The 25,182-nt window shown below is 51.6% G+C and overlaps 1 protein-coding gene across 2 annotated transcripts in view; it reads right to left on the bottom strand.

Annotated features, from left to right (window-relative positions):
• The window catches only part of TBC1D22A (TBC1 domain family member 22A), a 260,473-nt gene that overhangs the window by 137,631 nt on the left and 97,660 nt on the right, over window positions 1-25,182 (bottom strand). The window contains exons 6-8 of one of the 2 annotated variants that reach the window (XM_065945555.1): window positions 24,087-24,215; window positions 20,707-20,769; window positions 7,986-8,100 (exon numbers count right to left, since the gene is read on the bottom strand). In XM_065945555.1, coding sequence (XP_065801627.1) covers window positions 7,986-8,100; window positions 20,707-20,769; window positions 24,087-24,215 — 307 coding nt within the window. The remainder of the gene's footprint in view (window positions 1-7,985; window positions 8,101-20,706; window positions 20,770-24,086; window positions 24,216-25,182) is intronic. The other variant, XM_065945561.1, reaches the window with a different exon arrangement.

Genomic DNA, 25,182 nt, shown 5'->3' with positions numbered 1-25,182 from the left:
ATTGTTCTGGGCTTCGCTGGTGACTCGTAGTAAAGAACTCACCTGCCAGTGCAGGAGACTTGGGTTCGATCCCTGGGTTGGGAAGATTCCCCTGGAGGAGGGCATGGCAACCCACTCCAGTGCTCTTGCCTGGAGAATCCCATGGACAGAGGAGCCTGGAGAGCTACAGTCTATGGAGTCGCAAAGAGTCAGACACAACTGAGCGACTAAATAACAACAATCTCGTTGCCCCAGCACCAAATGTTGAAAAAGACCATTTCTCCACTGACTTGTCTTGGCATCACTGGCAAAGATCAATTGCCCATAAAAGTGAAGATTTATTTCTAGACTCTCAATTCTGTTCTACTGATGGCCATGCCCATCCACAAGCCAGAATGACACTTTCTTGATTACTGTAGTTTGGTAGTGAATTTTGACATCAGGAAATGTGAATCCTCCAACTTCATTCTGTTTCAAGATTGTTTTGGCTATATGGGATCTCTTGAATTTGAATATGAATTTAAAGATAAACTTGTCAATTTCTGCTACAGTTCTAATAGGGAGTGCACTGAATCCTTAGATCAGTTTGGGGAGATCTGTCATCTTAATACCACCAAGTCTTCCAGTCCACCACAAGAGATGTCTTTCCATTTATTTGTTGTTGTGCAATCGCTAAGTCACATCCCACTCTTTGCAACCCCATGGCTGCAGCATGCCAGGCCGCCCTGTCCTTCACCATCTCCTGGAGTTTGCTCAAATTCACGTCCATTGAGTCGGTGATGCCATCCAAACATCTCATCCTCTGTCACCCTCTTCTCCTGCCCTCAATCTTTCCAAGCATTAGAGTCTTTTCCAATGAGTAGGCTCTTCATATCGATGGCCAAAGTATTGGAGCTTCACCTTCAGCATCAGTCCTTCCAGTGAACATTCAGGTCTGACTTTAGGATGAACTGACTTGTTGACTTTAGGATGGACTGGTTTGATCTCCTTGCTCCATTTATTTAAATCTTCTTTAATATCTTTCCACAGTGTTTTGTAGTTTTTAGAGTAAATATTGTACTTCTTTGCTAAATTTATATCATTTTATTCATTTTGATACTATCATAAATGGAACTGTTTTCATACTTTCATTTTTTTGATGGTCCATTGCAAGTGTATAGAAATAAAACTGGTTTTTCTATCTTGACCTTGTATCCCACAACCTTGCTGAGCTCATTTATCAGCTTTCATAATTTTTTAACGGATTCCTTTGGATTTCCTATATACAGATGATGTCATCTGCAATGGGAGAGTCTCACTTCTTCACTCCCATTCTAAGTGCCTCTTGCTTCTTCTTCTTTTTTTTTTTTTTTTTTTGCTAACCCTGTTAACCATACCCGTGGAGAACACGGAAGTCCATGTCTCGCTCCTGAGCCTAAAAGGAAAACATTCGGTCTCTCACACTGAGCATGAGTAAACCATGCAGTTTTCCCGCACTCTTTGCCAGAGAGGTCATTCTTCTGGCCTCAGTGTTTTGAGTGTTTTTTTATCAAGGGTGTTGGATTATGTCAAATGCTTTTCCTGTATCAGCTGAGATGACTGTGTTGCTTTGTCCTTTATTCTGTTAGGACAGACTACTACATTGATTGAGTTCCACAGGTTGAACCAGCCTTAAATTCCTGAGATAAATCCCGTTTGTCCTGAGGCATAATCCCTGTGCCATCTCTACTGTGTTCAGGTTCTTAGTATTTCACTGAGGCTTGTTACATGCCCTCCTTAGAGGTACGGGTCAGTGGTTTTCTTTCTTTGTGATCTTTGTTTCATGTTTGTGTCAGGCTAATAATGGCCTAAGAGAATGAACTGAAAATTATTTCCTCTCTTCTCTTTTTGTAAGAGTATGTGAAGGAGTGGTGCTAATTCTTTGTTAAATATTTGTCAGAAATCACCAGTGAAGTCAGCTAATCCTAGGCTTTTCTTTGTGGGGATTTTTTTAAATTAGTAATTTAATCTCCTACATACATTGCTCTTATATTTATACATCCATATAGATGTTGGTAAGTAAATTATAATATAAATTATATTGAGAGATAGAAACTTATTTTAAGGAATAGCTTCACACAATTATACAGACTGCAAGTCTGAAATTTGTAGATCAGGCCAACAGGCTAGAAACTCAGGCAGCATTTCTATGTTGTAAGAAGAATTTCTTCCTCTTCTTCTTCAGGAAATTTCCATCTTTGCTCTTAAGACCTTCAATTCATTAGATGAGGCACACCCCCACATTATGCAGGGTAAATTGCTTTATTCAAAGACTACCAATGCATACGTTAATCACATCAAAATATACCTCCACAGCAGTATCTAGACTGGTGTTTAAACAAATAAGTGGGCACCACAGCCTAGTCAAGTTTATATGAAATTAACCATTAGTCAGTTTCATAAATTCGTGTCTTTCTAGGAGCATCTCCATTTCACCTACATCCTAATTTAGAGAGTTGTTCACAGCATTTCCTTACGGCCGTTTATTTTGAAACCACTCATAATTTTAGTGATTTGAGTCTTCTCCCCTTTTTTTCCAGGCCAGTCTAGTCAAAGGTTGACCAACATTTTGTTGCTATCTTTGAAGAACCAGCTCTGGTTTTGTTGAGTTTTCTCTACCTCTTTTCTATTCCCTACTTCATTTATTTCTGTTCTAATCTTTATTTCCCACCTTCTGTTTGTTTTGCCTTTAATTTGCTCTTCTTCTCCTAGTTTCTAAAATTGAAAACTCAAGTTAGTGACTTGAGATGTTCTTTTTAAATGTAAATATCTCTTGGAGCACTACTTTAGCTGCATCCCATAAGTTTCAGTATGCTGTGATTTCATTTTAACTCATCTCAAAGTAATTTCTAATTTTCCTTGTGATTTCTTCTCTAACTCATTGCTTCTTTATAACTGTATTCTAAAATTTTCACGTATTTGTCAAATTTTCTTCTGTAACTGATATCTAACTTAATGTCTGTATGATCAGAGAACAATTTATATGATTTCTATCCTTTCAAATGTACTGATGCTTGCTTTATGACCTAGCATATGGTCTATACTGGAGGATGCTACACGAGCACTTGAGAAGAATGGGATCCCGCTATGATGGGTGCTCCGCAGAGGTCTCTCAGGCCCAGTGGCTTCTAGGTGCTTGGTTTTCTTCCTACTCCTTTGTTGATCTTCTTTTTCCTACACATTATTGAAAGGAGTATGTCACTACGTTCTAAAAAGACATTTTTTTAAAAAGCTTAATGACTGGGAAATGCTTAGATATTAAAACAAAAAGCAGTACTAAAATATGCACGCATAATATAATTGCTGTAATGGAAAAAGTATATTGGCAAAAAAGACCAGAAGGAAATTAGTAAAATGTCCCAATGACAGCTTCTGAGACAAAGAACTATACTGTTAATGAATTTTCCGATTTTTTAATTTTTAGTATAAGTCCATTACTTTGATCATCGCCAAGATGTCTTTAAACAGAAAATCTGACTACATACAAGCCATGGGCTATGAGAGCATTGAGCACCTGTCTGTCTGTCACTTCAGGGGCCGCAAAACCAGGAGCCCCCGCCCTCCGGTTCTGAGCCACTGGCATTTCCAGGCCTTCTGCTCTCCACTCCCCCACAGGGGACGGAACTGCCACAGGAAACTTCCTGAACTCAGATGCTCTCGTTTCTACCTTTAAAATGTTTCTGAGATGAGCTGTGAACCACAAAAGTACGTTAGGTGTGAGGAATACCGAAGGAAGCCAGTGAAAGATGCATTCATCAGCAGCCTCGGTTCATATGACACACGAGAAAAGCAAAGTGCAATGAGGGAAGACATGGATGCAAACAAGGAAAGTTTAAACAAGTATTTCGAGGACTGTAATTTATCAGTAAGAAACAGCGACGGCTCTCCCTCACTGTCACTCCAAGCCCAATTCAAACTGACAGTGGCCAAGGCGGGAGAAAGATGGCAGCACGGGCGCTCAGCTGACAGCAAGCCCCACCCCGCAGCTTCTCCTCTGAGTCCCAGCCAGCTGTGGGCATTTACTCCCCTGCTGACCCCACGAGAAATCCACTTCCAGGGCACTCCGGTATCCAGGAAATGCATGCTAAAGCGTCGTCTCTGGGCAAAAGTAACCTGCTTGAAAACAACCTGTAGTTTTGAGATGCTGACTTATAAACAGTAACACAAAAATAATCAATGCTTTCAAACTGTAGTCCTAGAGAAGACTCTTGAGAGTCCCTTGGACTGCGAGGAGATAGGACCAGTCAGTCCTAGAGGAAATCAACCCTGACTATTCACTGGAAGGACTGATGCTGAAGCTGAAGTTCCAATACTTTGGCCACCTGATGTGAAGAGCCAACTCACTGGAAAAGACCCTAATGCTGGGAAAGACTGAGGGCAGGAGAAGTGGGCAGCAGTGGACGGGATGGTTAGAGAAGCATCACCGACTCAAAGGACATGAACTTGAGCAAACTCCAGGAGACAGTGAAGGAGAGGGAAGCCTGGTGTGCCATAGTCCACGGGGCCAAAAAGAGTTGGACATGACTGAACAACAATAAAAAAGTATCCATAGTGTTCATGAGTAAACACATTGATCATTTCAGTCACTCCTCATATTAGCTTTCAAGAGTGATTTGTTTTACCAGAAAATGACGTATCAAATAGATCACGGCTTACACACGCTGGTAATGAGAATCAACTGTAAAATGCTCCTCCCATGTGCCCACCCACACCCAGGTACCCTGAGGAGCTGGTCCACGGTGTCCAGTCAGGGCAGCTTCTAAATTTAAGCAGCTCGGAGGATAAAGGCGTGGAGTTGGGGGAATGCTGCTTCGTGTTTTGCTCTGCTGAAACTACTTAGTCCAACTAAAATATACCCTTCTACTTAAATTGTGGGATTCAAGGTGACGGAATAATGGTTCTTAATCTTAAATTGGATTTAACACTGCTAAAAGGAATATGACAGCCCCTGTTTGAAAAATACTTAAAAACCGCACCATGCCTGGGGGGAAAAGAACTTAAAAACTCCAACAACAGTAGAAGGGTTTCATGAATTATGCTACATTATCTCAACAGAATATTATGTGCAGGAGGTGGAAACGATCTTTACCAAGATGTCTTAATAATACAGGAACAAGCTAATGTTCTAAGGTTAAACGGGAAAAGGCGTGAAACAGAATTTTATATGTAACATGCTCTGAGCTACATAAATACAACACACAGCGAAAAGACTCAAGAGGAGCTCCCCGCAAACAGCTGTCCCCCACTAGGCACTGCCGCGGGCCTGCGCCCCGTCCGCAGGCCGGCCTGGTGGGGACACAGAGGTACAGACATCTCCGAGGGAGAGCAGAGTCTGGGCCCCCCATGCAGAGGACAGAGCAAAACGCGGCTGGCTAAGGCCACAGAGGCCTCTTTGCTCCCAGCCAAACCCAGACTTCAGGAACCCTGGGATCAGCGGAGCCTAGAGAGGAAAAAACTGCTCCCAGCCCTGCCTCCCAGCCTGCAGTCCCAAGAAGCAGCCGGCCCCCTGCACAGAGCCTGCCTCCACTGTCTTCTCCCAGCACGTGATGCCCTCCAGGAGCGACACTCCACGTGGGCTTCTCCCACTGGCTTCACTGCTGCCTGCGTGGCCGTCTTCTTCTCCAGCCTCTGCGTCTGGACCAGTCGCACACCCACAGCCACCACCGAGGTCCCCAGAGGTCTCCTGACTCCCGTCCTCAGCCACCCCTCGGGGGTGACAGACACCTCCAGGGCCCAACCGCGACCAGAGACTCCATCCCAAGGTTTAGTTCAGCTCAGTCACTCAGTCATGTCCAACTCTTTGCGACCCCATGGACTGCAGCACCCCAAGCTTCCCTGTCCATCACCAACTCCTGGAGTTTACTCAAACTCATGTCCATTGAGTCGGTGATGCCATCCAACCATCTCATCCTCTGTCGTCCCCTTCTCCTCCTGCCTTCAATCTTTCCCAGCATCAGGGTCTTTTCTAGTGAGTTGGTTCTTCCCATCAGGTGGCCGAAGTACTGGAGTTTCAGTATCAGCATCAGTTCTTCCAGTGGATACTCAGGACTGATTTCCTTTAGGACAGACTGGCCGGATCTCCTTGCAGTCCAAGGGGCTCTCAAGAGTCCAGCATGACAGCTCAAAAGCATCACTTCCTCAACGCTCAGCCTTCTTTATGGTCCAACTCTCACATCCATACATGACCACTGGAAGAACCATAGCTTTGACTAGACGGACCTTTGCTGGCAAAGTAATGCTGCTGCTTTTTAATATGCTGTCTAGTTTGGTCGTCAGTTTTCTTCCGAGGAGCTGAAGGTTTGTTCCACACGTGCTTGGAGGGGTGGTGGCTGGTGCCGTTGCACGTGTGTGTGTCTGTGTGCCAGACTCCGGCGAGGACAGTGTCCTTCGAGAGCGGGAGAGCAGGGTGAGGCGCCCCGGAAGAGACCGGGACTGCCGGCAGCCCCGGGGGCCTGAGTGTGCGCGCACACGTGTCTGCACACCACTGCGTGTGCTGGGGACTGTGGGAAGACATGGAGGGTCTCTGAGTTTAACTGAAGGCAACACTGGAACACGAATTCTCCTCTCTCCAGCTTGTCTCTCTTCTGGACAATTAACATCACGGGCATGTCCCTTCATCCCAGCCTGCTGATGATTCAGACAGACGCACCAAGGATCGCTTGGGTCTCACAACCTAAGTTGGTGCTAGACTCGTTAGGACAAACTTGTTTACCGCATTAGTTAGATGGTCTATTTAACATGGGATATCAATTCTCTAAGCACATCTCAGTTGAACTTCTTTCAATTAACAGCTCTGAAGCCTACTGACAGAGGTCCTACTGTTCTAGGGTCATTAAGAACACTTTCATTATCTGTCAAACGAGGGAGCAAGAAGCAGAGAGGCAGGCAGGCTCTGGAGCGGCTTCTCCCCGCTGATCAGATGATGGGGGAGCAGCCCGGGATCACTGGTTGCTTAGCAACAAAGAGGCTCCCATGAGACTCCAAGCGATGGGAGAGGGGCGGCCACAAAATGGACCACCAAATGGATGAGAAGCGGGCACCATCAGGGGACCATCTGGTCTCAAGTCAACCCCAGTCTTCAGATTACAACAAGGTCAGAATCTGAAGTGGACCTAAAACTGAGAAGGCCAACACACAACCTAAAAACAACGGCAACAGACATCGGGCAGGAAGGTTCCTGAAGACAAAGTAACAAAAGTAATACCAGTTTTAAATAAAAACGCTGCAACTCAAGAGTAAACCCATCCTGTGGGGTTTCGTTTCTGTCCACAGACACATTAAAAAGCAGATCTCAAAAAAATAAAAAAATAAAAAATAAAAAGCAGATCTCACACACACATCATCAGGACTGTTTTTAAACTTGAAACACAAACCAGGCAAAGTTATGTCACAGTTGGCTGTCTGTTGCAACATACACGGAAGAAAAAATATGCAGTACTCAGAGACAGTATAACCCAACCTAAATGCCCATTAAACCAATTATTTTGCATGCAATTAATATTCCCATAAAATTAAATGCTACTAGTATATCAAAAGCAAAACGGTGATGAAATGCTGCAGAAATGCAATTAAAGAGGATTCGGTTTTTAGCTTGTAAGCAAAACATTCAACTAATAGTCTATCACCTTACCCTTACCCATTTAAATCCAAATCATTAAAGCTGGGGCTCTATGGCCATTAACACGAAACCACACTCCTCGAATATATTACATTTCTCCTCATTTATTATTTAAAAGAAGATATTAATAATAATAAACATCTTAATGTCTTCAGTAGTTGAGCATGTGGATTTAAGGACTTTTTCAAAGCGGGCATCAATGATAAAACTATTATTCTCCAATATTATTAATGGCTGTCATTAACAACATTAAAATTAACAGCAATTTTCAGCATGGGTGTAATTATGCAGAGCAACATGGTAAGGCCACTGAAGTCCACAGAAGTTTAATGTCTGTGAGGAGAGAGCATCATGCATGCTGTGATCTTACCTAGGTACTCGCAGATGAAGACCACAAAGAAGGGAGTGACAAGGTCATTTATCCCCTGAACATATCCGCTGGCAGGATGACGTATGGCCCAAATGAACAGTATCCTTTCAAAAATCTGAAAGAAAAGTGAACAGCTGGTGGAGCAGAACGCAAACACACAGAAGCTTCTTAAACACGTGCACCCTTAAAATACACGTTACCGAGACTTCTCAGTCTCTAATACAAAATATAATTTTTTTAATTCCAGTTATCTTGATTTTTTTAATAGACTCACAAGCAGTATGGAAGACGGTCTCCGAGCCCTGGGCTCAGTCCCACCACACAAGCTGACTCCTACAAGAGACACTCACTCTCTGCCCTCCCAGCCCTGCGGGTAACCACTGCGTGTGGCCGCCCTGGACTCGGCCAGCAGGCGCGGCGGCACCTGGCCTGGCAGTGCAGGAAGAGGGGTGGAGAGACAGAGGGATGGACGGGTAGGCAGGTGGGCGGGTGGGCAGAGGGAAGGTCGGGGGGTGGCTGCTGACAGAAATGGACATGAAGGGACAGAGCGACACATGGGAGGGAGGGGATGGCGGATGCTCTAAACTTCCCTCGTGGGATGCTTTTTCATTGCGGTACAACTGACAGGTAACAGCGTATTTGCCTCAGCTGCACGGCATAATGACTGAACGCCTGTAAATCCTAGATTCCTTATGATCAGCACAGTAACTGTGGTTCACACCATCACCACACACAGCTGGAGGATTTTTTTTCTCGTGACGAGGACTTCTAAGATTTATTTTCTTAACAACCTTCAGAGATGTAAATACCATCCACTGTGGTCGCCAGGCTGTAGGCGACAGCCCTGTCATTTGTTTATTCCATTTTGACCTCCTTCACCCATTTCACCCCCCAAGCTCCACCTCTGGCAAACGCCGATTTCTTCTTTGTGTCTCTGAACTTGGTCGATTTTTTAATAGATTTTTTTTCAGATTATTTCCCATTACAGTTTATTACAAGATGCTGAACACAGTTGACTGCTCACCTGTCTGATGAGCAGGAGTCTATACCTCTTAGCCCCACACTCCTCACGCATCCCTCCCCTTAACGCTCCCCCTCGGTCCCCGCAGGTCTGTGTCCTATGTCTCTGTTTCCTTTTTATGCATAGATTCATCTCTATCACTCCTTAGATCCCACACACAATGATACAACAGACACTTCCTTAAACTGCTGGAGACTCCAGGCCCTTGGAGACAGGCATCAGGCCCCCGTCAGCCCGGCTCTCCCCGCCGTCCGAGGACCCGATGCCCAGGCACTGTCCCAGCTCCTGTCTCCTCGCCACTCACACCCAGTCCAACCTACCTCCCCTCCTCACGCCCCCCAGCGTGCTCCACCTTCATTCCGGAGGCGTCTCACCAGGGGCACCACCACATCGTCACCCACACACACGCATATGCACACGCACACGCACACACCCCCACACCACGCCCTGGCCGCCCTGGGTCTGACCCCCTGCCGCCAGCTCCCAAATCCCAGCTGCACTGGGCCCACCAGGCTGCCACCTCCTCCATGCTGGACCCCACCCTGCCAACCTGGTGTCCAGCTCAAGCCGCATCCCTGGTGTCTGGGCCGCCATCTGCCCCCTCCCCACCCACTGGGGAGGGCCGACCGCTTCCTGCTCGTGACCCCCCAGCCGGCAGTGTCCCTGGGCCTTCCCATCCCGGGACCCTCTGGGCCGACGACACCTGCGGGCGCCTCCTGGACGCTGGACCACTGTCCACATCCTGCTTCTCCCTCGAGCGGTGATGCTCCAGACCTCAAGGCCCACCAGCCAGGACCTCAAGGCCCCCCCGAGTCCGTGGAGAGACGGACTGGGGGCGGGGATCAGCTCCAGGGGTGTCCAGGGTGGACGGAGACCAGGGAGGAGGCGACGGGCTGTGATGCGGATGACGAGCTGCTCAGACAGTAGGAGAGAGGAGCCCCCAGGAGCCAGCAGAGGCAGACACAGCCAAGAGGCAGCAGGGCGGCCCCGGGCAAGCACGCAGGCTGAGAACTGGGGCCCGAGGTCTTGGCAAGACAGTGTGGTCCCCACACGGGGACCTTCTCTCCCTGCCTGCACAGGTCTCCCTCCTTCCCGGCCACCAGCTGAGCAGGGGTGTGGACAGAACCCGCTGAGGAGCCCGGCAGAGCCCGCGGGTCTGCCCCCCAGCACCGGCGTGCCTCGCGGAGGGGACAGGTGTGCGCGTCCTCCTCGGGGCCCTGTCTCCAGGCCTGCCTGCCCCGACGCCACACAGGCCCCGGCCGCTGCCCGGAGCCCTCGCCAGCGTCCACGGCAGGAAACAACATCCCCAGCACTCTGGCGCTCGCGTGCCCTTGACCTGACACCTGTCCAGGCAGCACCCCTACCTCCCCGGGTAATCAGAGCTGGGAGGTCACATCCACAGCCTCGCAAGTCTTGCATATTATTTCCCTATAACAATAGCTATTAATTTAGAGAATAAGACTCTCATGATTTATGCATCTCGAGGTGGGAGAGGGAGACGGAAAGGAAAGGTGAGCCCCTTGCTTTAACGCCCTTCAGTCTCTCTCCTGGCAGTGACTGTCCTGCGTGCTGGGGACACCCGGGGTCCACGGCGGGATCCACCCCAACCAAGCCACCCGCGGTCCCAGGCCCCCCACCTGCCCTCACGGGCATGCGCCCTGGTCCCCGAACCCTCCCCGGCCCCACTGTGGGACCACCAACCGCCCAGAACACAAAGCAGCATCTGGCTGAGGGCAGACAGAAGCCGACGGGCGGATCAGCCTCGTCTGGGCTCCCGGGGAAACTGCACTGACTGTAATGACGTAGGAAAGGTGTCCACAGACAGCACGCCTGGTGATGGCGGGGGGCACAAATCCAGGACAGAGGGGAACCCCGAGTCCTGCCCTGCCTGCAGCTGAGGGGGCTGAGGGGAGGGCGCCGGCTGGGGTGGGGCCTGCAGGATCCACAGAGCAGTGAGAGCCTAGCCCCCCACTCCGAGGGGCACCTCACAGTCAGCTTGGCGTCCCAGGTCCAAGGGACAGTGGCTCTTGGGGGCAGCTCTGGGGCCAAGGTGCCCAGGGCGGGGGGCCAGCTAGTCCGGGGTGTGGGGCCAGCTTCCCACGAGGTGCGTAAAGGCCCAGGCCAGAAAGGAGAGGTGGTGCAGAGCAGAAACCAGGCGGCCTCAGCCGCTCGGTGTCCCCTACACACTCCAGCATCCCCACCGACGGCCCGGCCCCCGGTCACCCGCCGAGTCCACCTGTAACGGGAACAGAGCCAGTTGCCTCACTGGCTGATTCCCTGCTGGCATCTGGGCCTGGGTTCACGCGTGCCACCGATGGAGCCCAGCAGAGCCATCGCGTGCCCAGCGGGCAGCCACGGGCATTTCTGCAGGGGCCACCGTCCCCATGACTCCACGTGTCACAGCCCAGGACTTTTACTAACAGCTGTTACAGGGTGAAGGGTGAAGCGTGAAGACAGTGCACTTGACTTGCACAAAGCCGTCAGCAGACGCGGGGCAGTTTAGGGAAGAACAGACACGGAAGGGCTGTCAGGGACAGGAGCCCGCGTTTAAGCAGGTGCACCGCGGGTGTGAACAGTGGCGTTTATCTGCCAGTGAAGGAAGCGTGCCCTCTGTGTGTGGACGTGTTTAATGAGAACGTGGAACCATCTGAGATAGCCCTAGCGATGAATATTCACGGTGGTATTTGCTATTAAAGTTCTGTTGACATTCCTGAGGTCTATCTTTGTTAGAGAGGAGGAATTCATTAAACAGCTCAGGCTTCAACCTCTTCCCCAAGTACCTTCTCCACAGACCAACTGACCCTCGTCAACAAAAGTGAAAACACTTGCTGCTATTGCCGGCGGCACCGTTGGGACTGCTGGTACCACCACCATCCGTACCACTTGCCACTGAAAAAGGGAAAAGGCAACGGGCATCTCCAGTCTGCTTGTCCACCCTCTGGAACCTGAGCACCATGCCAGGCTTTCCCTAAAAACCCAGCGGTCTTCCACAGAGGGCCCCGAGGAGGGGCTTGAGGGGCCCCCTTGGGGCAGCCCCTTCTGGCCTCGCTCTGCAAGCACATCACCACCTTCACAGGCCTCCAAGGCAGAGCCAGGGTGCTGGCAACACCATGCACGTGGAGAGCTGAGAGGTTCTGCATTCTAAAAAATTTAATATATTGAAATTGAAAATGTCGCTGTGCTCATGATTACTTGGGGAAAAAAAATCTGATTTCGGAAATGTGAAAGCATCATAATTCAACCATATGCATCGGCAACATGACTTCCCAGCATATCAAGTGCCGTGGAGATAATTTCTGTGAGAAGAACAACAAAATATACGATTGTGTTGAGAAGACCTGTGGGATTTATATCTCCCGAAATCCAGGAGCCACGTGGGCTCAGAAAGGAGATATTTATAACACAAGTGCTCGCACCACGAGTGAGGGGACGCTCCCCCCATACAAATTCCAACATCTGATGAACGAGACAGAAGTAAGAGTCCCTAACAAATCTAAAACGCAGATTAATCGGCAGCCATCCATCACATAAAATATACACTGAACGCAGGTTTACAAGCCAGTTAATAACAGCACGCTCGGAAGCAGGCTGCCACGCCACGCTGGGTGGTGAATTACTCCACCTTCACCTCCTTGAGATGTGAGGATTTACACCCCACATTTTGTGCTCAAGTCACTTGTCTTGACGGGCTGGCAAAGCACACCCGTTTTATCAGGCTCAGAACCGAAGTACAGAAAAGAGACACCACCTTCAGACAACACATCACGGTGTCACCAGCGTCAGACGGAATGTTCGGTGCGGCAGATGGAGCTCCTTATCAAAGCGCAGCCGAGGAGTCAGACACGGTCAGGGAGCGTCTGTCCTTTAACAGAGCGGCCAGCCTTCCCCTTCCGGCGGTTCGCCACGTGAGATGTTAACACTCTTAATCCTGTGAGGCAATGAAAAATCCGTCCTGGCCAATTTGGATTTACTTCAGGAACGCAGTCTCCTCGGTACTAGGAAGTCGCCTAATAAAATTCACCGTATCAACAGAATAAAGGAGCAAAGGCCTATTCTCACCTCAGACGACATGTGGGAAAGGAGGTGATAAAACCTCAGCAGCCACTGAGGACTTTAAAACCCCGAGTAAAGCAAGGCTCCATCCTTAACATAAGGCAGCTACAAAACCTAGAGCAAATACCCTGAGTCAATGACACAGACTTCTTCACAATTGGAATGACACCAGGATATGCCTTCTTTCAACACTAATATTTAATACTGTAGTGGAAATCTTGGCCAGCGGAGGGGGGAAAAAAAAACCAAGCCTGGATATCTAGAACAGAAAGAAAAAAAATGAAACTATCATTATTCATAAGCGATATGATTAACTTCCTTAGAAACTCAAATACACCTACACACAAAACATTAGAATTGATAAAAGATTACTAAGTTTGCCAGATATAAAATGAACTTACAAAGGCCAACTGCATTTCTATATACTGTCATTAAAAAATTAAGACAATGCTACTAAAATGCAAAAAGATGCCACTTACTAAAAATATATCTATGAATAGATTTAGTAAGCCGTGTGATGTATTTAAGAGAAAAAACACCAGAATGAACATAAGCCAGATGCTTCTTAACCCTGGGCTGGATCAGTAAATCACAGAAGCCACCGGGAATATTACACAGCAGTGAAAATGGACCACAGGCTGTGTGTGGGTAGCTGGGCTTAGAGCCTCAACTCTGTCACACAGACAGTGATGGCAAGCGGCGCTTAGCACAACTCCACTGAAAATACTCAGTAAAAACAGGTGAAAGACACAGACAACCACACCACAAACTAGAGAAAAGCAAGAGAGTGATGCACCAAACGTCAAGGGGAATCCCTGTTGGGAGGCAGACATGTCTGGGGAGGCACAGAGAAGGGACCTCGATGAGGCCGGCCTGGCTGTCTCATCAGCTTGACAGTGGACAGTTCAGTTCAGTTGCTCAGTCGTGTCCGACTCTTCGCGACCCCACGGACTGCAGCACGCCAGGCCTCCCTGTCCATCACCAGCTCCTGGAGTTCACCCAAGCCCATGTCCACTGTGTCCGTGACGCCATCCAAACATCTCATCCTCTGTCGTCCCCTTCTCCTCCTGCCCTCAATCTTTCCCAGTCTCAGAGTCTTTTCAAATGAGTCAGCTCTTTGAATCAGGTGGCCAAAGTATTGGAGTTTCAGTTTCAGCATCAGTCCTTCCAATGAACATGCAGGACTGATTTCCTTTAGGATGGACTGGTTGGATCTCCTTGCAGTCCAAGGGACTCTCAAAAGTCTTCTCCAACACTACAGTTCAAAGACATCAGTCTTTATCGCTCAGCTTTCCTGACAGTGGACATGTGGAAGCAATTTTTAATTTTTTCTTTAAATTGGACATATATGTTATGGAAAACTTTCTGCTCTGATTTATTTTACCATAAAGCCAAAAAGAGAAAAAAGGGGAAGGGGAAGATCTATGGATTAGATCCTTGAAATACACACCAGAAGAGTTTAATGAACTGATCATATAACGAATACATATCTCTCAGGTTCTCACAAAGAGGCTTCTCAGAAAGCTCAGCGGTAAAGAATCCACCTGCCAGCACAGGGGACGATGGGCTCAATTCCTGAGCCGGGAAGATCCCCTGGAGAAGGAAATGGCAACCCGCTCAGTATTCTTGCCTGGGAAATCCCAGGACAGAGGAGCCTGGTGGGCTACAGCCCTCAGAGTCACAAAGAGTGGGGGTCATGACTGAGGGACTAAACAGGCTCTGACAAATGCCTTCCCCCCGCCACCCCCAAAGGGTAAAACAAAGATGAATTATGAGATGGAATGGAGAGAGAGCAGTAAGTACGAAGAGGCAGGCTCAGGAGCACTGAACGTGCCCAGCCCCCAGCCTGAGACCCCCAGCCTGAGACCCCCAGCCTGAGACCCCCCCCCAGCCTGAGACCCCCCCCAGCCTGAGACCCCCAGCCTGAGACCAGCCCCAGCCTGAGACCCCCAGCCTGAGACCCCCCAGCCTGAGACCCCCAGCCTGAGACCCTCAGCCTGAGACCCTCAGCCTGAGACCCTGCCAGCACCGCATCCCCCACGGAAGGACCCCCCGAACGCACACCCCAGGAGGAGCACGTGTGTAATGCATGCAGCCCACCATCACCTGCCAAGTGTTTACCAGACTACGTGCCAGCCCCACAGGAGGTGCCGGGGAAACAGGAGAAGACCCAGGATCTGGCCTTGACAGCCTGCAGCGTGAGAAGGGACAGCCAGGGCCTTGGGCGTGGCCAGAATCCCGGCAAGACCCTCGGACATGCAGTCTGAGACCCCAAGGTCCATCAGGCACCAGTGGTGCAAAGACGAAAGTGGACACTGTCCCTCTCGAGAGCTGCATCCAAGGGGACAGAGACGCGAGCAGACAGTGGGAATCACGTGGGCACTGTGGGGTCAGCCAGGGTGTGAGGGCGGTGCTGGCAAGCTCAAAGAAGTGGGGGACTGGTGAGCAGAGCAGGCCGGGGAGGAGGCCCCCAGGCACGGAGGCAGCGCCCTCCGTGCAAACACCCCAACCCTCTTCAGTCTGGGCCAGACCCTCGGGACACAGCCAACGCCTACTCCTCTGGAAGTGGGCTTCTCCCCGGCCGCCTCGGCCCGGGACGCCAGCTGGGCCACGTCCCTCCACACACACACTCCAGTCGGGAACCCTATCTGCAGAAAGCTCACAGTCACGGGAAGAGTCCAGGATGAACACATCTGTGCTCCACGGATACATGTCTCCCAGAAAATGACCATCCTTCGGGGCCACTGAGAACTCATCACCCCAACCGGAAGGACCATCCATGGATAATGGGGTCTTAAAGGCCTGCACGTTCATTGTCCTCTGTGTCTGTTTAAATGTAATGAGACGTCACTTCTCCGTGGCTAATTGGAAAAAGCATCTTATTTCTCTAATTTGTGAAACTGCTCTAAGAAGCAGAGAGCCAGAGGGCAGATGATATAATAATTACAGAGGAGAAAGAACTCACGAGTTGATGAACTCATCTCGTGAGAAGGCCCAGCTTGTGAGATCTGAAGGAGGTCCTCCCCTGGGCTCCCTGCACCAGCCCACGAGCCAGAGGGCCTCGGGTTAGAGCCCGCGTTTTCCAAAGTAAAAGGCTGAGGTTATTTCCACAGATAGAAGATAAAAAGAGCGAGGGCCAAAAAGTTATGAACTTTACTTTCAAATAACAACATTGGATAAAAAGATTAATTACTCTTCAGTTCAGTTTAGTCGCTCAGTTGTATCCGACTCTTCGCGACCCCATGGACTGCAGCACGCCAGGCCTCCCTGTCCATCGCCAATTCCCGGAGTATATGCAAATATTGAGTCGATGATGCCATCCAACCATCTCATCCTCTGTCGTCGCCTTCTCCTTCTGCCTTCAATCTTTCCCAGCATCAGGGTCTTTTCAAATGAGTCAGTTCTTCGCATCAGGTCGTCAAAGTATCGGAGCTTCAGCTTCAGTGATTAATGACTCACATCAACAAAATCTCCTAAGTCCCATGACGCTGCAGGCACTCGGGCACCAGCACTGCTCCCGGGGAGGTGACGTTCAGGCAGAGTGAGACCTCATCCACAAGGAGACAACGCGATCAGAGAGTAAGCACCAAGAAGATCACAGTGTGAACGAAAGTGGGGGGGGGGGGGGGGGGGGAGGCGCGTCTCCGACAAGGCCCAGAGGAAGCAGACACCTGAGGTTGCAGGTGAGGAAGGGAGGACCTGACGGCTTCACGCGACGGGTACTTGTGCACGGCTGCTCTGGGCCCAGCAGGCAGAGGAAACGGACAGACAGAAGGTCCAATCAGATGGATCAAGGCGGAAGGGCAGGGCAAAGTCAAGGAGGCAGCCGAGCCCCGGGTGCCAGGTCCCTGGGGAAGTCACCCAGTAGGTCACCCCAGGAGGTCGTACCCCCGCAAAGACCCTCCCTCCGTCCACAGCCTCCACCTCCATCTGTGCTTCCTTCCAATAGGGACTTCCAGGGTCCACCCCAGGAGTCTGACTCAGAAGGCCTAGGGGAGGCCAGGGAACAGGCAGGCTAAAGGTTTCAAAAGCAATTAAACAGTGAGCCAAAAAATGGAACAGACAATTCACCAAAGAAGATCTGAGCATGACAAATCAGTAGATGAAAAGATGCTCAACATCCATAGTCAACAGGGAAATGCAAATTGTAACCCCATAAGATGCCACTGCACAGCTGTTTTTTAAAATAGTGAAAATTAAACAGATTGGCAATACCACGTATGACAAGGACGTGGAGCAACTGAGCCTCTCACACATGGCGAACTGGCGGGGCCACCCGGGGAAAGGGTTTGGCAGCTTCTCATAAAGTGTACAAACATACTTACCATATCGCCCTGCATCTCCACGCCTGGATGTCTTCCCTAGACTTACACATGACAGTTTAGGGCAAACGTACGTCCTAACGGGCCCAGCCAGCACCGTCATGGACCAGTTGTAGCGTGTTCAAGCCTAACCCCTGCAATGCCGCAAACCAGAACCTGACTCTCCCCGCTTCTCACTGAGACCAGCACTTCTAGACTTTTCCTAAAGCCCCTTGCTTCCGTCCCCTGGTTCCCCCACAGGCAGACACCCCCAGGCCGGGCCCTGCGCAGGGGTGCAGCTGGAGGAACGTGTGGGAGCTGAGGGAGGGGCCGCGGGGGCCCAATGCCAGGGTCCAGGGGCTTCCACGGGGATCGAGGTCCCAGCCTGTCACACCTGACACCAGCCGACACCGGCCGACGGGGCCTGGATCCCGCCTCTGAAACTGGGAGCCCACAAGCTCAGCTCTACGCAGAGAGTCTCCAGTGGCAGGAAAAACATAACGGTAACGATAAACTAAAGGTCGCATGGCAGGCTCTATTTTCCACTTAAAAAAATACCTTAAAACGAGGTTATAATATGTGATCTCTCATTTTCCAGATACAATAAGCACAGTTATTGAAAAGGACAATCAGAGAGAAGTGCCTCAAAATGACTACTTCTGGGGGAAACTAATTTTCTCCTTTTGTGTTTTGTAATCTAAAAGCACTTTGGCTTTAATAATCGTGTTTTTTTTTAACAAACTTACTGCACAGCAAGAGATATCAAAATTTAAAACTGCATTTACTAGAGCAATCAAGATGAAAAACAAATATTTAAAACAATGAGAAAACTCAATTTTAAAGAGATGCCATTTATAATAGCAACAAACAATATGACAACGAAGAATAAATCTAATAAAACATACATGGGACCTTTTATGGAGCAATTTCTAAAACTTCATTGAAAGGCATTAAAGAATGGTCTAAGAAAATGGGGAATTAGCATGTTCATGAAAATGAAGACTAAATTTCATAGACAACTCAGTTCTCCCGAACTGATCTATAGATTCTGTGCAATTCCAATCACAAATCAAACAGACGTTAGGAACAAACAAGAGCAGAATCTAAAAAACACAACAGTGAATGCAACAGAAAAGAAGCCGGCTCACAGATAGAAATAACAAACGAGGGGCTGCCGGTGGGGAGAGGGAAGGGCGGGCGGGCTGAACAGGAACAAACTCGTAGGTATAAAGTAAGCCATCAGGGTCTATTACAACACAGGGCGCACAGCCGGTGTTTTATGATCAACGTAAGCGGAGCACAAGGTTAAAACCTGTGGGTCACTGCGCTGTACCCTGCAATACAGAACACTGCACGTCAACTCTCCTTCAATTTGGAAAGAGAAAGAAAACCCTGGCCATCTGATTCTGGGACTTCCATGGGCTCCCCCGAGGGCTTACATGGAGGACTAAAGCCTAAGATGGCCTGATCAGTTTTGAAAGTGGGTGGCGGGGGGGTGTTATGTACACTCCCCACCACACACTGAGACTTCTGGTGAAGCTGAATGAATCAGGCACGCGTGAGCTGAAGGAAAGGTAACCTGAACACTGGGGCAAACAAGCCCGCACGCGATCGTGCGCTTGCCCTCCGTCTCTTCAGCCGTGTTCAGCTCTGTGACCCTAGGGACCCGCCAGGCTCCTCTGTCCCTGGGATTCTCTGGGCAAGAATACCGCGGTGGGTTGCCGTGCCCGCCTCCAGGGCATTTTCCTGACCCAGAGATCGAATCTGCATCTCCCGAGTCTCCTACGTTGCAGGCGGATTCTTTACCACTGAGCCACCAGGGAAGCCAAATCAGAGATCAGATCTCCGCAAATGTGAAAAAGACATGAACAGAAGGGACCCTGCAAACGTGGGCCGAAAAGCGAGACGGTCACCAAGGGAGACAGCGGCAGTGGGCTCCCGCCTCGGAGCACACACACCTCAGGACACCGCTGAACTAAAACAGGTGTGAACGGCAACACTTCAGAACCTTGAGGTGAAAATAAGGGAGGGAGAAGGGCTTCAGGATGTCTCCTCAGGAAGCTAGCCCTAACTGAGGAGATGGGTACGCTCAAACCCACGACAGCTGAGAACTTCAGACTGCGACCAAGAAGGAAGCCACCAAGAAGGAAGTGTCAGAAACCAGCCTCAGAGCGGGAGGAGGGGTCTGCCCCACCGAGTGGCAGAGAGTCAGAATCCCTAACATATAAAGAGCAACAACCAACAAACAATTAGACCAACCACCCACAAGAAACCAGGCAAAGACAGAAACAGGCATTTCCCAGAAGGGGACACAGAAGCACACAAATACAGGAAGAGACGCTCACTCCACGGGTGACCAGAGACAGGAAAATGAGCACTGTCACCAGAGAGGGAGACCTTGAGAGGCCTGGCGGCTCCCAGAGCCGGCAGGGGTGTGGGCACTAGATGGCTGGTGCTCTGACGGAGACAGCGGAGGCGGGACAGCCCTCAGGAGACCGTCCCAACGTCACCTGGCAAGGTTAACAGGCTGACACCCGACCGTGCCACACTTTGTTTTTGCTAAGTTGCTAAGTCGTGTCTGACTCTTCGTGACCCCACGAACTGCCGCCCGCCAGGCTCCCCTGTGCTTTATCAGGCCGCGGACTTTGTCCAAACTCATGTCCGTTGAGTCACCACCTTACTTCTTCATAAATGGTACTGAGAGAGCCCTGCCAGAGGGCACCTGCAGAACCGTAGGTGAAGGCTCCAGGCAACAGTGGCCCCCTAGCAAAACCTGGAGCCCACCCAAACGCCCACCAACAGGAAAAGGCAAGAGAAAATGTGGGATGGCTGAGTGACAGCTGGACACACAGGTTGGCTGAACCTGAGAAAATGACGTGGGTGAAGAAAGTCAGGGTGCAGAGACCGGACCACACAGGCAGAGGAATGATCCGGCTCCAGACCGCGGCTCCCCGGGCGACGGGACGAGTGTTAAAGGTGTGAAGAGAGGGAGGGAGACACAGGGCAGGAGAGCGGGCATCTCCTGGGGCGGGGCCTGGAGGCGGCTGAGAGCGGCAGGCAGCCTCCACGTGACCGGCCACGCTCGGGTGGGTCGCGCTCAGGTGGGGCTCGCAGCCCTACACTGGGTGGGGGGCCCACGCGTGTAAACCACAGGCACACATACGCTCCACCTGAGTTCTTTCATACACACCGATGTCTGCACAATAAAAAAAGGAACAGTGAGCGCTTCGTGTTGGCGACTCTGCCCCAGGGGCCACCCCGGTCCCCACCGTGGGTAAAGCCGCTGGGACGGCGGGCTGGCGGGCGTGGGGCTCCCTCCGCAGGACGTCCAGATCCCAGCTCTTACCTCTGTCACTTTGGGCTGAAGTATCAATGCTTCGGGACTCATTCGAGGAATGTCTATGTGGATCTGGAGACAGAAGAGAAAGACACATGGATTTTAAAAGTTGACAAATGTCGCGGCAGGCGTGATGATTAAAACAGCGACTCTGAGTAACAGCAGCGGGTGTGCTCAGGATCTTGCCTGCTCTCCCTGGGCCGGGCATTCTCCTGTGGCGGGGGGTGGGGTGGGCAGGTTCCATCCGCCTGGCCCCCACCCCATCCCGGCACGACAGCCTTGCTCCACGCTTCCCAACCCGGTAACGGCAGTTGGCTGACTAGAAACAGAGCAGGCCCTCGGCTATTTAGTAACAGGATCCATAGCAATTAGTAAGCATTGATTTCCAGCCTCTGACACGGGCAGCAATTCGAGTACATCAATAGCGTACAAGTTTCCGGCCGTGACAGCTTCTTCTTGGAACCCGGGACACAGTTTTCTGCACTGTACACAGTCCTTGGGGGAATCCGGGGCACTGCTCAGAGGCAGCACTTCAAAAGCCCTGGGAGGAACAGCAGGCCCCTCCTGACCGCCGTCTGACAGGAGAGTCATCGCAGAGCCTGCACCACACAGCGGCACCTCCGGCTCCCATAAGCCTGCTCAGGGCACCCAGCACTCCGCATGAACGCCCCACGACAACCAACGCTACCGCCATCCCCATTCACCCAGGCACATGGCCACACGGGCCGAGGGAAGGCGGGGCGTTGTGATGCCGTGGGGAGGGGGCTGCGATGCAGGTCCACGCCCGTCCTTGCCCGTGACCACAAGGGTCCTGAGACCCACCGGGCCTGGGTCTCCTCACCGCCTTGCTAGCACCGGGGCCTTGGCCACCCCAGCAGGCTCTGCATCCTCGCCCGTCAGAGTCCCACCGACCACTTGGAGGGCTGCTGGGGGATGCACAGCCCCAGAGCTGCACGCCTCTGACCGGGGAGCTGCTCCCACTCGCGGGGCCCACCCCGGACTCTCCCCTCGAGGGAGAACCCGGAAACCCGTGGCCCATCGGTGGTCCCAAGGGAGGCAGTGAGACTGCCCGGGGTGAGAACTGGGCTGGGGTCAGGGGCCGGCAGACAGGCGAGCTCCGGGAGCAGTGACTACAAGGCGACAGGGAAAGTTGGAAAGGAGACGGCGTCAGAGGAAGACAAGAAGCGACCTGACTCAGACCCGCTGAGCAACGCGGGGAGGGATCTGAATGCCGAGATGCGCAGGCACCCTGCTTTGGGAAGAAGACCCCGAGGACGAGGACTACAGTCTGCTGGGGCCGGAGCCCTGCGGCTAGCCACATGCAGGAGACCAGAAGCCTCCAGACCCCCCCCGTGACCAGGGTGTCCGCCAAAGCCACGTCAGAGCACTGACCCCGCGCCATCGGAGCCACGGGGCACGCCAGGGGCCAGCACAGCCTCTCTACCAGAGGAGCTGCCCGCCACGTGCCGGCTGGGGGGCAGCGCAGCGCACCCCAGCACCAGCTCGACACGCCCCGCCCCACACACAGGACTGGGCCGGCTGGGGCGGCCACAACGTCCTCAGAACCTGCAGGGTGGGGAGGACACGCCGGGTGAGCTGGGACCGACTCTTCATGCTTTGGACGTGACAGCTTCACCCACAGGGTGAGCAGAAACCGAGAGAACAGAGGGCAAGAGAGGGCGGGAAGCAGACGGGGTCCTGGCCGCCCAGGGCTGTGCGGGGCCAGGCCCGCGGGCAGACGGGCGGCCAATATCAGCTCATGGGTCAATCCCCGAGAGTGGGCAGCAAGGAGCGGAGACCAGGGTGCCCAAGCCCCAGAGCCGGGCCGGCTCCATCTTGACCTAACAGAGCGCCTGAAACGGCCATGCAGACGGCCCAGGGTCCACCTCCAAGAGGCAGGCGCACTCGGCCCAGGGCGGGCAGGCCCCAGCAGCGCACCCTCTGCTCGGTCATACTGACACGAACGTACAAACATTCAGGGGACTCACGGTAACAGGGGGGCTTTTTATTACCTATCACAGTAACTGACTAAAAATGCATGCAACCCATCTTTAATTAACTTTCCCTTAAGAAATTCATAACAGAACACAGCCCGGTAAATCTCGCAGATAGATGCTGGTGTCAATCTGTGGACGTCTTTTTCTGGAATAAAAACATGACAAAAACACAGGCAAAACAGTAATAAATGTACCCACTCACGAAAGCCAGCAGAGTGGAAAAACAGTCAGGTAAGCCGGCATTTCCCTGACCCGATCCACATGCAGGCTGCATCAGAACTCGGTTTCCCAGCAACAGGGGGCAGCGCCTGGGGCCTGGGAGCCGCATGAGTTGCAGAGAGAGGACGAGTCCCAGTGCAGGCGGCAGGGCCAGAGGCCGAGGAGAGCCCACCCTGGAGGGCGGGGAGGGGTCCCTGCCCCCTCCCTGCCCCCACCACGAGTCACTCTTCTTCTAGGGCTGTCAGGGTTCCCCTGTGGGGAGAGTGCTGTCCCAGAACCTACTTAACTTAAAGGACCCGTGATGATCAGGCAGGGGAAGGCCTGTCTCGGGACCTCTGGGCAGCACTGCGCCACAGTGACAAGGAGACCTGCACTCCCGCGTCTGAGCAGAAAACGCAGCAAGGCTCTGGCACCCAGAGGCTGCGTTTGTCAGAGGTCACACTCCCTCTGACACGCCTCGGGAAACCCAGACGCTCATCTCAGAGCACGGGACAGGGCTGCCAAGCCCTAACCGCCTTCCTGTCGAACAGCGGCACAGACCGTTCTGAGTTCTCACACGGTACAAAGACAATGAGAATTAGGGAGGCCTCCAGCGATTTCAACAGCAAATTCTGGATGCACAGTGAACCGTAAATCAATTTTAAGTATTTTTCCCATTATGCACACCGTCTGTCAACTGACTATTCAAGAGGCCATAATTATACCCATTTTGTATTAAACTAAATAGCTAAATGATAAGCTGGCTACACCTCCACTATGGGTGGAACTGTGTCCCTCCAGAGCCAAGCTGAGCAGCATGGCTCTCAACATAAACCACGCCCCTGAAGGCAGCAGAGGACAGCGCCCGGGGGACTCACTCCTCTGACCTGACCCAGAGGGATGTCCACCTGAGACCTTCAGGTCAGACGATCCCCGAGTCACAGGACACTCTCCACCCAGGGCTCCGGGCTCTCTGTTCTGTGGCTCCAATGAAAATACCTTCCCACTCTTGTAGCAGGAACGGGAAATGCCCGAGCTGCCACTAGTAGGGGCAATTCACCTTTATCAGGTTTCACATTTACTTATTTGCTAGAAAATAAAGGTCTGTGACCCAATCAGGGGCCTTCCAGCAACAAGAGACGTCACCAAATGAAAGAACTTCGAGTGACAAGAAAAGAGAAGACGTGTTCCCACCTGTCTATAGGTGTCCTGGTGAACCTCATCATTCCTGGAATCGTAATAGTGATCAATAAAAGCAAAATATTCTTTCTGTTTTCTTTGGAGAGTGGCTGGTCTTCGGTCTACATTGGCAGGAAGGTAACCCTATGTGAGAAAAAAACAAAAAGAATACAGGGTTAAGAGTAACTCGTGGAATAAGTAAGTATATATGGCTAATGGTAACTCGTGGATGGCATCACCGACTGAATGGACATGAGTCTGAGCAAACTCCGGGAGACAGGGGGTCTGGCGTGCTGCGTCCACAGGGTCGCAGAGAGTCGGACACGACTTAGCGACTGAGCAGCCACGACAACTCACGGAGCCTCTGTGAGAAGTGTTTAGTCAAAAGGCTCACATAATTTCTTTTTTTAAAACTGCATTCTGTTTTTTCTGACCATGCTGCACCACACTTGGGATTTACTGATATAGTTTCCTGATCGGGGATGAAGCCCATGCCCCCTGCAGCGCAAGCACAGAGTCTTAACGAGTGGACCAGCGAGTTCCCAAAAGGCTCACATCTCGATAGGAGCGTGGTGCTCTGAAACGTGATACAGAGGGGAGGACAAACAAGTCTCGGGAAAAGGGACGTAAGAGAAAAGCAGCGAGCGGAGCCCTCGGGAGCCGCAGCCCCGCCCGTGCTCCCCAGGGGTCTGCGCTCGGGCCCTGCAGCCTCCCCAGGGGTGGAGAGAGGGGCGGGCGCCCGGCGGCGGGCTGGCCGAGAGACGAAACCCCGTCTGGACGCGCCTCGTACAGCACGGACAGGTCAGGCGCCTGCAGGCCCGACAACTACGCATGTGTGTGCTTACACGTGTGTCCACGGACACATACACGCATACAGACACGTGTGTGCCCCTGTGTCTGTGTACGCACACGTGTGCGCTTTCTCCTCTCTCCAAAGACTCCTGGATCTTGGCAGCCGCAGTCCCGGTCCAGACTCAGCGAGGGTCAGGCAGCGAAGGGCGGCCACGAAGAGCCCAGACAGCTGTCTCCCATTTTCCACTTCTTCAGTCAACACTACTGCCGCACCACACCCAGAACAGAAGGTTCCTGCTTCACGCAAGCGGTTCCGTGA

The sequence above is a fragment of the Muntiacus reevesi genome, chromosome 1 (genome assembly GCF_963930625.1).
Source record: "Muntiacus reevesi chromosome 1, mMunRee1.1, whole genome shotgun sequence".
In the NCBI taxonomy this organism is placed as follows: domain Eukaryota; kingdom Metazoa; phylum Chordata; class Mammalia; order Artiodactyla; family Cervidae; genus Muntiacus; species Muntiacus reevesi.
Note: the sequence above shows the minus strand (reverse complement) of the source record. Positions and strands in the feature narration are given on the sequence as shown.